A 19,045-nucleotide genomic window follows, 5' to 3' on the forward strand; every position below is an offset into this window, starting at 1 on the left:
CTTAACAACCGGGGAAAAAGTGTCCTAAAAATCAATACCTTCCTTTTGACTATAGACTTTAGCCACTAATCTGGCTTTATAGCGTTCAATAGTGCCGTCTGAATGGTATTTGATTCGAAAAACCCATTTGCAGCCAATGGGACGTTTTCCTGGTGGGAGTGGAACAACCTTCCAAGTTGAGTTTGCTTCTAAAGCTTGAATTTCCTGTTACATCGCAGCTTTCCAACAAGCATGTTGAATAGCCTCTTGGTAGGTTCGAGGTTCAGAGGTGGTAGAGATGGAAGCAACGAAACATTGAGTATGTAAGGGTAAGTGATGACATGTTATAAAGTTGGAGATAGAATACTGACCTTGTGCAGTAGTAGAAGATGATGAAGAATTGGGACAAATGTAATCTTGCATCCAGATAGGTGGTTTAGTGATTCGAGTGCTTCTTCGAGAAGGATAAGAGGGTAAGAAAGATGTTGGTAGGGTAGGAGAAATAAAGGAAGTAGGGGGGAAGGTGGTGGTAATGGTGTTGAAGTGGTAAGAAGAAAATCAGGATCATGCAAAAAACCAAATGTATTGACATCCAAGGGAAAGAGGGGTTGATCTTTGGAGGGTGTTTTAAAAGGAAAGACAGATTCATGAAATAGAACATCTCGGCTAACAAAAAATTTTTGGGAAATAGGATTGAACAGGATGTATCCTTTTTGGACTTGAGAATAACCCATAAGGATGGATGATGTAGCTTTGAGAGAAAATTTGTCATGCAGATTGGTTACTGTGGCATAGCAAAGACAACAAAAAATTTTAAGGTGAGAAAGGTTTGGTGGCCTATTATACAGCAGCTCAAAAGGAGTTTTCCAGCGAAGCATTGCAGAAGGTAACCTATTAATTAAGTAACAAGCTGTTAAAACACAATCCCCCCAAAACTTAACAGGTACATGCGATTGAAATTTTAACGCTCGGGCAACATCTAAAAGGTGGCGGTGTTTACGTTCGGCCACACCGTTTTGCTGAGGTGTGTGGACACAAGATGATTGGTGAATGATTCCAAGGGATTGAAAAAAGAAAGTACACTCTTTAATAAAAAAATCATGACCATTGTCAGTGCGAACAGTTTTAACAATTCCAGAAAACTATGTTTTGGCTAACATAATGAACTGCTTAAGGTAAAAAAGGGCATCACTTTTAAGTTTTAAAAGATATATCCATGTCATTCGAGTATGGTCATCAACAATGGTTAAAAAATATCTATGGCCAGAATGAGTTGAAGTTCGATAAGGGCCCCAAAGATCGACATGGACAAGAGTAAAAGGTTTTGATTCCCTTGAAGTACTTTGTGGAAAAGGTAAGCGTGTTTGTTTTGCCAATGGACAGACAGTGCATGTTTGAATGTTATGAGAATGCACAGAGCCATTATGTAAAAAACGTATTTTATTCATCTTTGAAAAAGATGTGTGACCAAGTCTAGCATGCCACAGAGGGTAATCAACATGCTTAGAAACAGATAAAGAAGTAACATTTGAAGAATGTACATGAAGAGGTACGGGTAGGGAAGTGGGAGTTGGGGAGGGTTGAGGGAGAAGTAGATAAAGGTCATCTTGTTCTTTACCAATCCCCATCATCTTTCCACTGCAAATGTCCTGTAAAACACAAAATGTAGGATAAAAAGAAAGAAAACAATTAAGATCTTTGGTGAGTTTAGAAATGGAGAGAAGGTTAAAATTGAATGAGGGAATGTAAAGAACATCTTTGAGAGTGTAATGAGGTGTAAGGTTGTGAGTACCAATATAAGTAATGGTGGCTGTGTTACCAGTAGGCAATTTAACAAAAGAGTTGTTAGCACATGCAACAGGTTGAATTAAAGCATTAAAAGCATGAGTCATGTGATTAGAAGCCCCAGTATCAAGAATCCAATGAATCGGGTCAGATGCATGAGATATACCTACCATATGAGCTACAGCTTGCACAGAAGAATTCTTGTGTAATAGGTCCAAGATCTGTTGATATTGTTCAGCAGTAAATGTAGGAGCCAAAACAATAGATGGTGAAGAAGCAGGCATATCAGAAGAATCAGAAGAAGGAACAACAACTTGATTGACAGTTGGTGATTTCTTCTTGGTGAACTTGAAATCGGCAGGAAAACCATTGAGGCGATAACAGTCGGTTCGAATGTGACCCCGTTTTTTACAATAACTACAAGACAAATCAGAACGCTTCTTGGAAACCGAAGAATTTGAGGATTGCTGACTAAGAAGAGTAGTAGGTTCCGAGACAAGTAGTGGAGAAGCAAGTTCTCGTTGAGTTTCATCATGCATGACAAGCGAGTAAGCCTGATTAACTGTGGGCAAAGGCTGCATCAAAAGGACCTGGGATCGAACATTAGAATAGGTTTCATTTAAACCCATCAAAAACTGAAAAAGACGTTGTTGCTGAAGTTGAGCATTTCGGCGAATAAGATCACAATCGCAAGTAGATGAAGGAACGAGAACATCATATTCATCCCAAAATAATTGAAGCTTAGTAAAATAAGTGGAAATAGAAGAAGTTCCCTGAGTGTGAGTGGAGATAGCACGATGGAGATAGTAAATACGAGAACCATCAACCTTGTCATATCTTTCCTGAAGATCCTTCCAAACAATGGCAGCATTGGACGCAAAAACAATTCCAGCAGAGAGTTCCTGAGTGACAGTGTTAAGGATCCAAGAGAGAACCAAAGCATTGCATCTATCCCAATGAGGCACTAGATCAGCATCAAAGTCATCACGGGAACATGAACCATCAATAAAACCAAGCTTATTCTTGGCAAGAAGGGCGATACGCATAGACCTGCTCCAAACACAATAGTTTTCTGTCCCAGTGAGCTGATGAGAAACCAAAATCATCCCTGGCATGTCAGAAGGATGCAAATAAAGAGGATGGCCAAATGGCAAAGTGAAAGATGAAGGGTTAGCCATGAAGAGAAAAAAACGAAAGAAGAGAATAATGAAGAAGAAAACTAGATCAAAGATGATTAGAAAAAGAAAAAGATTTAGGCTGATACCATGTTAAGAAAGAAGCTTAAAGAATTGAATGAATAACTGTTAATTCTTTCAAGTAAAAGATGCAGTAAATATATACATAAAATGTAACTAATCCTATAACTAATTACATACTGTTACTTAATTTCTAACTAACTATACACAAATACTGGTACAACAGTTTTACACTCTCAACAATCCCTAACTCCTTAAAGTAATTTTCTAACTTTACCTTTATTATTGATAGTTGAAAAATGATGAATACAATGGAGATCCAACTTGTCAAAACTACGTATACTAATTTATAAATAATTTGTTGAATATAGTGCGTTACTTATGTAAAATTATTAAAAAGTACTCACCAAATCTACCACTTGAATCCAAGAAGAGCTCGCCTATATACAGGATTATTCATCTAAAGGTTTTTATATTTTCATAACGAGGAACACTTTTAGATCACATTAAAATTTATTCGAAGATTTCTTGTATTACACTTAACGAAGTTGTTCATTATTTTACTGTTGATTCTGAAAATAGGGTCAAATCTCGTATTAATAAAGCATTAGTAATCCTAAGTAACATTCCATAACCCTATTACTAGCCCTAAGCTGTAAAACACCTACTCAAAAGGGTCCAAATATGCTTCTCCTCTCTGTACTCTACTAATAATGATGAAAATGAAAAGATAAGTTTGATTATTGAAGTATAGATAAAATCGACACTGCCAGACACAAAATAAACAATTACCCATGTTGAAATCTGGCATGGAATGACATATATATGATGCAAAGGCAAGCCAAGCGGAGTGACTATTATTTACTAACTCCATTTGCTTTGCACATCCCTAAAATGGTGCCCCCTCGACACCAATGACAGATTTTACACCAAGTTTCACGTCTCTCTCTATATATGAATCCAGATCATCAACACACACCACAGGTACTTTTCAACTTTAATTACAAGTGCAAAAGATGTCCACCCTATCATCATTCATCAACTTTTCAATTTTGCTTCTATAGAATTCTTAAATTCTATCTTATTTTTTTTGAATCTCACATAATGTTTCTGATAATGATGATATTAATGATTACTTCTACGTAACTTTTTTTTTATCTTGTTATATTATTAATGTTTTCTTCCATGTTGCAATCTTTTTATTTATATATGTTTGCCTTATCTTTTAAGTAACCTCCAAACTTAAATGCTCATTTATTGGATGTTATTCTCCCACGTGGCTTTCTTGTTTGGTTTTATCCTTTTTGAATATTATCTAGATTTATTAACTCTATGTCATCTAGAAGTAATTTTGGTGACAGTCTTGGTGGTGAATTCCAAATCTCCCACGTGTTCTTGACTTCCTCTATTATGTGTGATGAAAAATCATCTATCTCCATGTCAGCTATCTTTTTTAATAGTTGCACGGATTCTTCATCTCTGTCATCCTAGATATTTCCAGTGTCATATGCCAAAATTCTTCTTCCATCAGTCCAGAGTTTATAATTCATTTGCTGAAGTAAATATTGGGTTTTTGTCATTAAATCTATCCCTACTTGCATTTGATAATAACTGAGATTATTGTAACACTTGTTAATATTTTTTGTCAAGTGTCCTTTGTCTTCTTTGACTGCTGATAATTTGAAACTTCTAATCATTTCTTGAATAATCCACATTTGATATGGCTAATTAACTTTTTTTCAACTATACCAATAAGACTACTTATTTCAAGATAAAAATAACAATAAAAATCATCTTCACATATCATGCATAATAATATAGATTTAATAAATGCAGGAAAATCTTTTAATAAATGAAAAGAGAAATTTTGCACTGTTATTTCTTCAACAAAACCCCATTCAATACTGCTTATATCAAATGGTTCGTGATCAAGTCTAAATTTTATAGTAGGAATTTTTCATCCAAATCATTAATAAAAACATAAGCTTGTAGAAAATATTCTGAAAAAACTTTTTGAAATTGAGCTTGCTGTTTGCAAATAGCTCCATTTATTTTTGTAAAAATTCCACTGGTAGAATTTTTCTAGCTTTATTGTATAACAAAGCCTAAACATTTTATTCATAATAGGATAATTTGTTCCTTTATTAATAAAATATTGAAATATATCAAGAAGATTATTTATCTCCTTAATATCTAAATAACCTATTTCAAGCTTTTCCCAATCTCTATACAAAATAGATTTTAGTAATAAATCATTACTTTCATTTTCTTTAGTTGTTTTTTCAACTAAAAATTGTGACAGCTTAGTGAGAGCTCTTCTAAAATTTTAGAACATCTCCCTGAAATGTTTCAACAAAATAGTTTAAAATTTTTTCTTTTGACCACATATTGTTGTTGTTTACAATAATAGTCATAGTTGTGCGCAGTCATCTATGATTTTTTCATAGTCTGCTATAGAAATATTAGTTAAATCTAAATATATTCCTCCTTGAGAAACATTTCTTTTATTTAAATCATCTATTCTATGTGGAACTGGTTGAGCAGATGATTCTCCTAGATTTTCAGTTTTTATTTCATTTGTAGCTATATTTTATGTTTTATTACCAAAAGTTCTAGTTGTATTTTCAACTTTTCAAAATATTTATTAAAAGATCTTAGATAATCATCATTTTGAAAATCTGGCTCTATTTTTCTTTTTCTATAAGGATCTGTTTGATCAGTATCCATAGGTTATGGTATTTCTATATTTTCGTTTTCATCTGTTGAAGTATTTTCTTCATTAAATTTATAACTTGGAACTTTTAGGTCTTCTAGGTTTATAAAATTATCAGAATTACTAGAACTACTACTGTCTGTAGTGTCATAGTTTAACATACAATGATAGTTAAATAAAGTAAATAAATCTTTATGTTTTTCGTAAAGTTGTTCTATTAATTTTAAATATTCAACTCTTTCGTTTTTATCAGAACTCTTAGTGAATTTATACTTCCAATATTCTATAGGTTGTTTATAAGATTGGAAATCATAATCCAATATAAAGCTAGAAATGTACCAATCTACATAAATAATGTAAGATTTGTGATACCCAAAATATTATGTTTTCCTGCAATGCATGGAGATATATTATTAGGAAATAATTTTATATACTAGCATTTACCATTTTCTATTGATAAAATTTTAATTATGTTATCTGTAGAAAAATTTTCTGTAAAAATACCATTAGTAGAAAATCATAAATTTGTGTGTGATAAAAATTTTACACCACCAAGAAAAGAACAGATTAACTAACTTGAGACAAGTCATTAGTTGTTTAAAATATTAGAAAATAATTTTAGTGAAGAACCATTAAAATTATGGAAAAATAGCCCTAGATATTGTGAAATTAAATTAGAAAATCCTAATAAAATTATTAAAGTTAAACCAATGATCTATACTAAACAAGATATAGATGAATTTGAAATACAAATAAAAGAATTATTAGAAAAAGAATTAATAGAAACAACTAATAGTCCACATTCTAGTCCAGCTTTTATGGTCAGAAATCATGCTGAAATAAAAAGAGGAAAAGCTAGAATGGTTATTAGCTATAAAAGATTAATTCAAAATATTATTTTTATGGATATTTTATTCTAAGAAAGGATGTTTTAATTAATCAAGCTAAACAAGCAAAATATTTTAGTAAAATTGACTGTAAATCGAGATTTTGACAAATCATGCTAACTGAAGAATCTAAATCTTTGACAGCTTTTATTGCACCAAATGGACATTATCAATGGAGAGGAATGTCATTTGGATTACGTAATGCACCGCAAATCTTCCATGATGGATTCTATATTTAATAAATATAAAAAAATTTGTGTAGTCTATATAGATGATATTTTAATATTTTCAGATACATTAGAAAAACATGGAAAACATTTAAATATTATTTCTCAAGAATTCATAAATCATGGAATCATATTAAGCCCTAAGACAATAGAGTTAGAAAAAACAGAAATAGAATTTTTAGGATTGAAATTATCTGCAGATGGTCTTAAACTACAAGATCATATTATAGTAAAAATAAAATAATTTCCTGAAAATATTGAAGATAAAAAGCAGCTTCAACAATTTTTGGGAATAATTAATTATGAATGAAATTTCTTTCCTAACTTATTTTAAAAAAATAGGTAAATTATATGAAAAATTAAAAAAGGATAAACCTTTTATCTAGTCTAAAAAAGACTCAGAAATTATACAAAACCTAAAATCTGAAATAAATCATATTCCAAAAGTTTATTTACTTAAACAATGTGATAAACTGATTTTAAAAACAGATGCCTCACAAAATTATTGGGATGCATTTTAAAAGCTAAAACAATAAATGATGAAGAACTAATATGTGGATATAGTTCAGGAAAATTTAAACCAAATGAAATTAATTATGTTATATATGAAAAAGAATTATTAGCAATAAAAAAGGGAATAAAAAACTTTCTTATATATTTAGCACCTGAAATATTTATTATAAAAATTAATAATCAGGCAGTTAAACAATTTCTTACTAACAAAAGTTTGGAAACTGTACCTAGGAGAATTAGATGGTACAATGAATGTACTTTTAATTTTGAAATTTTATATGTAAAAGGAACTGATAATATTATTGCTGATTATCTTAGTAGGCCCTATGGATAGAGTAAAAAACCTCTCGAAAAAGTTGGTGAATGGACTACTGTCCATAAAAGACCCAACAAAGGGAAAACAATAAATCCTAATAAAGGATTTGTGACGTTACCTGCACAAACATCTTTTTATCCTAATCAAGGATATTATATTTCATATCCAATGGTAAGACAATCAGTTGGAACTCATTTATCTTTTACACTAAAAACGGTAAGTCAATTCCCTTGGTCCCAAGATCTAAACTCAGCGTATCAAGCCAATTACGTTGAAATAATAAAATGAGCAGAAAATTTGTTGAAAACAGAACAAATTCAAGAAATAAAATATTTTTATAATCCAGGCTTACTATTGGAATTATATAACTTTATTAATGAAATATGGAAAACCCATATTTCTGAACAAATAGCTAATTTTAGAAGAGCTCTCACTAAGCTTTCACAATTTTTAATTGAAAAAGCAACTAAAGAAAATGAAGCTCATGATTTATTACTAAAATCTATTTTGTATAGAGATTGGGAAAAGCTTGAAATAGGTTATTTAGATATTAAGGAGATAAACAATTTTCTTGATATATTTCTATATTTTATTAATAAATGAACAAATTGTCCTATTATGAATAGAATATTTAGATTTTGTTTATACAATAAAGCTAGAAAAAATCTACCAATGGAAATTTTTACAAAAATAAATGGAGCTACTTGCAAACAGCAAGCTCAATTTCATAAAGCTTTTTCAGAATACTTTCTACAAGCTTATGTTTTTATTAATGATTTAGATGAAAAATTCCTACTATAAAATTTATACTTTATCACGAACCATTTGATATAAGCAGTATTGAATGGGGTTTTGTTAAAGAAATAACAGTGCAAAATTTCTCTTTTCATTTATTAAAAGATTTTCCTGCATTTATTAAATCTATATTATTACGCATGATATATGAAGATGATTTTTACTGTTATTTTTATCTTGAAATAAGTAGTCTTATTGGTATAGTTGGAAAAGAAAAATTTAATCAGCCATATCAAATTTGGATTATTCAAAAAATGGTTGGAAGTCCCAATTTATCAGCAATCAAAGAAGACAGAGGACACTTGACAAAAACATTGACAAGTGTTACAATAATCTTAGTTATTATCAAACTCAAGCAGGGATAGATTTAATGACAAAAGCCCAATATTTACTTCAGCAAAAGAATTATAAACTCTAGACTGATGGAAGAAGAATATTGACATATGATACTAGAAATATCCAGGATGACAGAGATGAAGAATCCGTGCAACTATTAAAAAATATAACTGACATGGAGATAGACGATTTTCTATCACACATAATAGAGAAAATCAAGAACACGTGGGAAATTTGGAACTCACCACCAAGACTGTCAACAGATTCATTACATCTAGATGACATAGAGTTAATGAATCTAGATAATATTCAAGAAGGATAAAGCTAAACAAGAAAGTCACGTGGGAGAATAACATCCAAAAAAGAAGCATTCAAGTTTAGAGGTTACTTAAAGGATAATGCATCCATATACAAACAAAAAGATTGCAACATGGAATAAACCATTAATGATATGACAAGACAAAAAAAGCTATGTGGAAGTAACCATTAATATCATCATTATCAAAAAAACTGTGCAGGATTCAAAGAAAATAAAATAGAGTTTAAGAATTTTTTTATAAATAGGGATAGAAGAAGCCTAAACAAGACATCGAAAAATAGTTTAGAAATATTTCTTTTTACTTTTACTTTACCATCCTCTACTTGTAAAAACTTTTCCATTACTTCTACTTTGGTAATAAAATCTACTGTCTTCCACATTCCCCTCTCATTTTGTAAATATATGGCTACCATTTAGTTTAAAATGTGATACAAGTTCCTATACTTATCAATATTTTTATTTCATGAAATTTAGTTTCTCTATATTTTTTAGATTTTAAAATTTAGGTTTAATTATAAACATTGTTACATGGTTACTAAGTGAATTTTTATTATTTGAAAAATATCACAGTAATGAATTTAATAAAAAAATTTAACAAAGTTAATAGCTCGACCTAAATTTTAAAATTTTAAAATTTTAAAAATAAAAAGATTAAATTTCATAAAATATAAGTGAATTTCTAAATTCTTATACGTACACTACAATGGTTGCATTCGAAATTTTAACATTGTCAAGTTTTATTTTTTTATCTCCTATTTCTCTATTTAAAATTTTGATCTAAGAATATCTCTAATTATACAATATTATAAATAAATATGTTACTTTATTCCCCAAGGAATAGCAAAGTTTGTTTAGTTTGGATTAATATTGATATCAATGCAAAAATATGTGGATTTGGGCATATTAAAATGTGTTTATTTTTTATTTAAAAATTAGAGAGGATTTATAGATAATTCTAGACATTATATAAAAGAAATTCATATATAGGTTAATTTAATTAAAACGGTGCATAAATGTTTAGATTAATGTTTCATTGGCTCAAAAATAAATTATATTCTTTTATATATTATTGTTGATGCATTATTTAGTTGGTAGCCCCCTTCCTTCAACGAGATAAAAGAAGAAGCGGAAAATCTTAAAATAGTCGAATTTCTTAAAGAGGGTTCTTGAGAAGAATCTTGAAATAACTGAATCTATGATAGTTGTTATAACAGTTATATATCAAATTGTCATCTTTCTCAATTCAAAACATGTATGTAAGATGGCCGAGAAAGAAATTGTATGTAAAGATCAATTTTTCATCCTTTTAAATCAAAATATTTAATTTGTTAATTTTTTTAATAAAAATTAGCTACCCATTTAAGAATTGAGCTTGCCTTCCTTCCATTTATAAAATTTCGTTGCATTGATTGAAGTTCAACCATAGAAAATTTTTTTTATTTAAGTTTGTTTATAATTTATAAATTTATAAATTAATAATGGTAAAATTATATTTTATTTTTTAAAATTAAATTAATTTAATTTTTTTAAAAATTATAAAAATATAAATTATAAAAATAATAAAATTATATTTTTACTATTATAAAAATATACAATTTAATTTGTGCCCTAAAAAAAGTTTTCTGACTACTCCTTACCTTAAGCTATTCATTTTGCAATATACCTACAAACATCATTAATCTACTTAAAGAAAGATTTATTTTTCTTATCAATTTTTGAAGTAGTGTTAAATATATATAAATCGATAATTTTATATGATGTTCACCAAACTTATGCCTATGAGTGTCTAAATATATAAGGAAAAAAAAACCTTCTGTATAAATTTATAGATAAATAATTAATTAGAACGCTTCTAGTCTTACAAGAGAGCTAGTCAATATAATAACGTAATTTTATGTATAAAAATATATATAATATAAATAAATGTAATGGTGGAGGCCCTTATAATTTATAAAATTTTAAATTAATAATGATAAAATTACATTTTGACCTCTCAAAAATGATAAAAATTTAATTTAATTTTTTTAAAAATTATAAAGATATAAACTATCAAAATAATAAAATTATATTTGTACGTTTAATTTCGACCCACACAAAATTTCAGGCTCCGCCAATGAATAAATACTTATTAATAAAATTAAGTTGTTTTCTTTTCAACAAATAAAGTAAACGTTACGAAATAGCTATGGTTGACATTTCTTTGGAAGTGGGAAATGAATGCATCTTTTAGCACATGCAGTTGTTGTTATTGACGTTGATGCAGGGATGAATATTAGCCTAAAATCATTAAAAATTTATTCTTAATTGATCCACGTAATTTAATTATTTTGATCAAGCAAATGTGAATGAGACATTGATATTGTACCTTAAGTATTCAAATTTTGATTTTCACATTTTATAATTATAATGTTCGGGATTTCCATTTTCTCATCATATGTATGTGTTTTGTTCAATTATATTTCGAATTTTTGTCTCGAATTTAAGTCTACTTTATACTTACTCAAATATGTATTTATAATCGTATTATTTTATGATTGTAAATATTAATTTAGTTGGTTTAATGTAAAAACTAATCAAACTTTTTATATTAAAATCAAATAATTTAATATGTATTAGTTGCTTGAATTAATGGGCTTTTTTATATTAAAAAAATTTTAAAAAAAATTATCGGAAATTTTGATTATTAATTAGTTGGTTTGATAAAAAAAAGTCTTTTATATAAAAAATAAAAAAGATATTATATTTTTTATCGATACAATTTAATTATGTGTGTAATTAGAGAATATGGAAATCTTAATCTTTGTTAGAAAGGATAATTAATAATGAAACCAAATCTAATTACAAGCAAGTTATAGTGGCTAAATTTTAATTAATCAATCCAAAACACAATGCACACATTTATTTAATTAAAATTCATACAATTAATAGAAGCTTGAGAAAGACACACCATCTACTTGGATAGTCGATTAGTGACCTAAACATTTTTAAATTTAAATTTAATTTATTAGCTCATAATGCTGACAGTTTATAGTTTCATTTATAAAAAAAGAAGAAGCTTAATATATAATTTAGTATGCAATATATGCATTATTTTTTGGTCCAATATGGTACATGTATTTGATAAAAACTATACATTTCGGCATCTAGAGGCAGCGATATTAATTTTTAATGTTTAGTTTGAGTTTTTGGGTTATTTTGATGAAGATTCATAATTAGCTAGTAACATCAGCAATAAATATTTATTAAACTAGCCTTAAAACTCGAATTAAATCACATCTATCATACTATATTTGACAAAATAATAGTAAAATTAAACAAAATTCCACTTAACACTAAATTTATTCTATTAACAAAATAATGAAAAATTCAAATATAGTAATACTAACAATTAATTTTCATTAAATCCAACCCTAAAAATTAAATTAAACACTAAAAAATTACTTTTGCATACCAAAAAATATTTTTTTTTGTCAAATACATGTACTAAATTTGACCAAAAAATAACATAGATACCACGTTAAAAAAATATCAAACTTAAGTACCAAATGGTATATTAAGCTAAAAGAGAATAAATCTGTCAAATAATTAAAATTTTCTTTCAAAAACAATTAAAATTTTAATTGAATCTTCATAATTATTATTTATTAAAATTTAATATTTTTAATAAATCATATATGTTAGTATTTTTTGAAAAAAAAAAATCTAAACAGTATACATCCTATGCGATAATTAAAAAAAACATTATATGAATTATTGAAATAATGATGAAATAATTTTCTTTAAACCAAATAAAGAAAACAAAATTTCATAAAAAAGAAAAGAGAAGAGAATATGTTGCCGAGTTCACTCGTTCAAAAACTCAGCACAAATGGAATAAGCATCGCATTAATTCGCTAATACACAATTAACCATAGTTAAAAGTAAAAAAAATAATTTATGAATAAAATCTCCTAAACTCGATATCTTGCTTCTTAAAACAAGAAACTCCATAACCGTCCTTCACCATGATCTATTCTCTCCCTAATTTCCAAATTTCACCTCCATCACGTTCTCTTTCCGGATTCCGACCGTCTATCGCCGCCGGCGCCACCGCCACCGCCACCACCATCGCCAGTACTTATGCTTCCAAAAAAGAGAAAGGTTCGACAGGCGGTTATCTGAGCCGTCCAGGAATGGTACTCTGTACGTCGTTGTACCAAGTGCTAGGGATATCCGTGGGTGCCTCAAATCTGGAAATCAAGGCGGCGTACCGACGGTTGGCAAGGGATTGCCATCCCGACGTGGCTGAAATCAGCCGGAAAGACTTATCCGCCGAGGAGTTCCTGAAGATACACACGGCTTACAGTACCTTATCGGATCCCGAGAAACGAGCCGTATATGATAGTAAGCTTATCTGGAGACGCCAAAGGCCGTTGGTTTCCGCTTCTAGGTTTACCGGATATAATAAGGGGAGGAGTTGGGAGACCGATCAGTGCTGGTAAGCGAGTTGACTCACTCTCCTACTCACGCTACCGAACATTGCATGTACAGTTGGTTATAAAAAGCACCAGAAGGTTTTGAGGGAGAAATCAGAGCCGTTGATTGTGCCACGTAAGAGCGCTTTTTTCTTCTTCTTGTTTTTATTGGCTGATGCACGGTAAAAAAATTAAAGTTGGGTTTAGATGGTGGATTGGGTGCGGTGCTTTTAATTTATTTTTTGTCTTAAGTTACAGTATCGTTACAATATTTAATTTTACTGTAACTATTATTTTTATACTAACTGTAGTTAAATGCACCGACCATTCAAACCGAGTGTGAGAAAATACATTTATCGAGAAGAAAAAGCTTTCGTTTGTTTAAATTTAAACAGAATCGGCCTTTGCTCACTAATTCAAGAACTGGGGCCCAATAATGGAGAAAATTCTAAAAGCCCAGTCAATGCTTTGGTTTGGGCCTGCATCCATGCATGATTGATTTTATTAAATTATGATGTAATCACTAAATGTATTTTGATAATATTTTTATATTTAGTGATTTTATTAAAAATTATTTTTTAACCATGAAACGTTACATGATAATGGCTTATTTCGTCCCTTAACTATGTGGTCCGGGATTCAATGCTCAGTCATGAGAATGAAATATACTTTGTGATTAATTGTTTATCTTTTTTAAGAGTAATCGCTAAAAAAAACTAATTACGAATTATACCAATCAATCCCTTTACCGCGTATGATCTTAATCCAATAGATTCTATCTTCAGTATTTTGTATCAAAATCTATTTACTATTCGGTATGCGTTCATAATAATTTTAGTTATGAAGTTGATATAATTACATAAATATTGATAATATTTTTACGACATGAATTTACTAATCGATATGCGTCTCATTGGGTGACATGACTTTAAACCTCAAATATTTAAAAGAAGTGAAAAGTTGATCGTCTAATATCTAGAAGGGGATAACAGCTCATCAGATACCCCTTTTCATCGTTATCATGAATTTTGAAATTTTCTAAGTAGATCACATATATATTATCTTGAAAAGGTACGGTTCAAGTAATTACTAAATTTTGGCCGGTTATATATTTATTATGGTCACGACACAACATAACCTATCCATCTTCATATGCATGTGCACATGCCATTTTCATTGTTACTGTGGAGATTATATATAGGACAATTTCTTATGGTCCGCGAATTTGCATCTTGGTACATATATACATATATATCTTTGTACTACATTTACTTCAAATCAATAGGGGGTGCACGTGAACAAAGATAATTAGCACGATGCGGGTTCAACCACTTTTTTGTCCACTCTTGCCTTGTTTATGGCCTTCTATTACCATTAATATAGGCTGTTTTAAGGAATTTTCTTCAATTTTTTGTATTCCCTTTTCGTGTTAGATAATTGATAGTCTTATTCACTCAATGTCTTATTGAAAATTCTCGTGTGGAAATTTATTAGTACACTTTTCTGTGGTCCAAACTCCAAATGCACCAATTTTGAAAATGGGAACTACACCATAAATAATACTTACTATATCAATTTGTGTGATGAATAAAACTCATATTTATCTTATTTATGTGTATATCTAAACACATGGCATTAAAAAAATAGTGTATTCTTAATTGGTTTGAATAAAAAATGAGATGTATAATAATATTTTATCTCATTTGTGAAGTTAAAAAATTTACATTCTATTTAATAAACGATATTTATATTCTTAATTAAATATGGTTAGGACAAGTTAGTCTGATAGCTTGATAATTATTCTTTAATTGTAGCTTCAATTAGACAATTGTTTCTATATTGGGGCTTTAATTTTTTTTAGGTCCAACTTTTTTATAAGGAAATATTATGGATTAACTTGGAAAATAAAACTCAAGACCTAATGCAAGTAAGGGTGTTCAGTCGGTTAACCGAACCGAACTAGCATTAACTGAACTTTTTAAACCCTTAACCGTTAACCGAATTGAAATTTTTTTCAAAACAAATTGACCGAACCAAACTATTTCGGTTCATTCGGTCGGTTAATCAATTTTTTTTATGTTTTTGTTATTGTTAAAACAAGTATAAAACATATCAAAAAATAATTTGGTAATGTTCATTTAACCGAATTAACCAAATTAAAATTAACCGAATTGATAATATATAATATTGATTTTTTCAAAGTTAATTTGGTTAAGTACCTGATTTCGAACCGAAGTAACCAATAACCGAACTTTCAAAAAACCATTAACCGACCTCCAACCTAATTAGATCGGTTAACTGACCAATTAACCGAATTAATTCTGTTCGGTCGGTTAATTCGATTTTAATCGAAATTTGAACACCCCTAAATACAAGCACAATTACCAAATTTAGAAATTAACTCGAGTAAATCAGCATGTAGGTAAGTAAACTTTCATTGCATTTAAAAGATACTCACTGAATTTGATTTACCAAAAAAAAATAACCTTTCATTTTATTCAAAAGATAGTATTATAAAAGCGTGAAATATGCAGTACTTGGGAATCACGTATTAGAAAGAAAAGGGTTTCCGAAGATCACTCTTCACCATACGTACATAACCATATATCATCTACGTACAAACAATTGTTTTATAAGTTTGTCGTTTGGATTATGACGTCTCCACATGCACATCAAATTCCACATCTGCGGCTGCTTCCAGGAAACATGTACGCTTTAACAAGCGGCCAAACAGCCTATAGCATATAATAAACTCAGCTAATTTGGCATATCACTCACCTTTAATCCGTACCACAGCTGCGTTATTTTTATTGGAGAGAAGGAAAGTAGCTCCCTGACTTGTTTCATTGATGTCTCCCATGCAGACAGGCAAAAGCAATGAGGTAAAAAAAAAAGAACCCAAAAAGTGTCAACAAAAATCTAGCTTTTCATTCCAATAATCTCTTTTGAAACTATTTAATAGATGCAAAAATGGTTGTTCTTCCTTCTTCCTTCTCGGTCGTTGCTACAAACGTTTTAAAACGATGCAGTTTCAGCCCAAGGAGACTCTAGCTGTATTCCACTCTTTGTTTGTTATTTAGTCTATATCCGTCAGAGTTTCTAACACAAGAACTGTTCTACGAGAAAACAAAAGTACGCAGTAATACAATATGATAATTTATAAGGTATTGTGCATGGACATAATTGTATTTGAGCATTTTATGGGGCTTGGATGATTGAGTGCATGGCTAAATACAAAAATCAGATTCAGATATTCATAGCCACAGGCCACCACTACGAAACATCGTTTATCGTTTCTACTCGATGGGGATACTTGAGCAATCAGGAAAGAAGCTGTGTTTATTGCTTTGGAGAATGGGGTCCGCAAAGGGTTAATTTTATAAAATATAATTAAATATTTTCCTGGGTCAGTATATGACCCGTATAATACATAGTATTGGCGCCTATCTCAGAGACGCCAATGGTGGTGCCTATCTGAGAGGTGCCAATGGTATTATTTTATGTAAAAATTTGTTTCAAAATATTAATAAATGCTGTTAAATAAATACAAAATCAAATAAAATTACATAATATAAAAGTTACATTATATAAAAATTAAATGAGTTAACAACAACTATATGATTAAAAAATTCAGTTCTAATTAAACTTTTAATAAAATGATTTTTAATTTTTTTATAAACTTTTATGTTAAACTCACCAAATACTAAACTAAACACAACAATTTATAGCTTAATCCTAAATTACTAATAAATTAAATTTTAAATAATTACAAACACAAAAATTTATAACATAATCCTAAATTACTAACAAATTAATTATAAAATAATTACAATATTCATACAAAATTACAATATTCATACAAACAATATTATAATATCCATACAAAATTACAATATTCATACAAACAATATTACAATATTCATACAAAATTACAAAATTACAATATTCATACAAAATACTAATCAAAAACTATAAATACAAAATTAATTATAAAATAATTACAATATTCATAAAAAATTACAATATTCATACAAAAAATTACACTATTCATACAAAATACTAATCCAAAACTATAAATACAAAATGAATTATAAAATAATTACAATATTCATACAAAATTATAATATTCATACAAAAAGTTACAATATACATACAAAATTACCCATTGGCGCCTTCCTATGAGGCACTTTTAATGGCGCCTCCTTATGAGGCACTTTTAATGGTGCCTCCCTATGAGGCGCCACCCGACCCATTTTCCCCGTTGACCGTATTTTGACCCGTATTTTTATTTAATTTTTTTAAATAATATTTTATTCAAAAACAAGAAAAAAAATTTAATAGTTTTTTATTCATTGGCGCTTCTGAGATAGGCACCAATGAAAAAAGTAACCCATTTTCGTAAATAATTTTTCTGACACCCTATTTCAGTAAAAAAAAATTTTAGCCTAGTTTAGTAAAAAACTCGACCAATTGTATAATTTAACTTAAATTTTTTGTTTGAAAGATGATTTAACATGCCACGTCAGCTTACCGTTACACTGTTAACAAAAATTAATGGCTTAGTGACTATAATATTACAAAATGTTAACGTAAGTGACTAAAACGCAACATTAACATTTCAAACATAAGTTGATAAAATGTAATATGAGATAAACAAAAGTGACTATTTTAACAATTTATCCTTTAAAATATAGTAAGAAATTTTAAATAAAGATGAGTTTTTTATCCTTCAAAACTGCTAACACATAAAAAAAATCAAAAAAAAAGTGGAATTTTTTTGAGTCTAGTTTTCTTGTTAAAAAAGACATGTTCAACACAACTGGTTTAATATAAAAAATTAAAATTATTTTATAAAATTCAAAAAATTTAAATTAATTTTATACAAGTCAAAATTGTGATATACCTTTAACTGCTACAAGAGATATACTTTGACTGCTTTAATCATACTATTCAAACAGGAAATGGAACTATTGAAACAAACAGTTAAATTTTTCAACAAAATTTGCAAATTAATTAGGTGAGAAAGAGAATATTTACATATACACTATTTTTCAATTGAGATTGGTGTGTGCCTATTATTCTGTTTTAGTGTATCGTTTTAAATTTATTAATATTTTTTTTAAAAATATTTTATAAATATCAAATGAATGATATTAAATAAATTTCAAATATAAAATATTCATGCACCTGTTGACACTCAATATTTTAATAAAAGTTTTTATTTTTTATTATCATAGCGGTAAAAAATTAAAAATTGATACATAATATTTTGACCGAAACAAATTAATATAATCTGTACAGACTAAAATTTTAATTGGTGTGAAAAATTTAATTATATTGATTTATTATTGAAACTATAATAACCGAAGCAACTGGAGTTACAATATCTCTCGTCGAGGAGGAATTTTATATGAAATTAAGAATGGATCCCACTAGCTACAAAAGTAAAAGACATAAACATTGATGTAAGGTTCAAATATGCTCGGCAAAGTGCGTAGCTAAGGGAGTTGGCAGGAGTCCCCGAT

The 19,045-nt window shown here is 28.8% G+C and overlaps 1 protein-coding gene and 1 long non-coding RNA gene across 2 annotated transcripts; both read left to right on the plus strand.

Moving 5' to 3' along the window:
* Nucleotides 1–13,021: 13,021 nt before the first annotated feature.
* On the plus strand, nt 13,022–13,807 carry LOC107912030 (chaperone protein dnaJ 11, chloroplastic). The gene has a single exon (XM_016840059.2). It carries the CDS (start codon nt 13,071–13,073, stop codon nt 13,545–13,547), a length of 477 nt encoding a protein of 158 aa, XP_016695548.1. The 5' UTR covers nt 13,022–13,070; the 3' UTR covers nt 13,548–13,807.
* Nucleotides 13,808–15,998: 2,191 nt separating this feature from the next.
* Nucleotides 15,999–16,694, plus strand: LOC121223638 (uncharacterized). Its single transcript, XR_005920933.1, has 2 exons — nt 15,999–16,402; nt 16,483–16,694. It is a non-coding gene; the product is annotated as an uncharacterized lncRNA (long non-coding RNA).
* Nucleotides 16,695–19,045: the final 2,351 nt, after the last annotated feature.

The sequence above is a fragment of the Gossypium hirsutum genome, chromosome D11, assembly GCF_007990345.1.
Source record: "Gossypium hirsutum isolate 1008001.06 chromosome D11, Gossypium_hirsutum_v2.1, whole genome shotgun sequence".
In the NCBI taxonomy this organism is placed as follows: domain Eukaryota; kingdom Viridiplantae; phylum Streptophyta; class Magnoliopsida; order Malvales; family Malvaceae; genus Gossypium; species Gossypium hirsutum.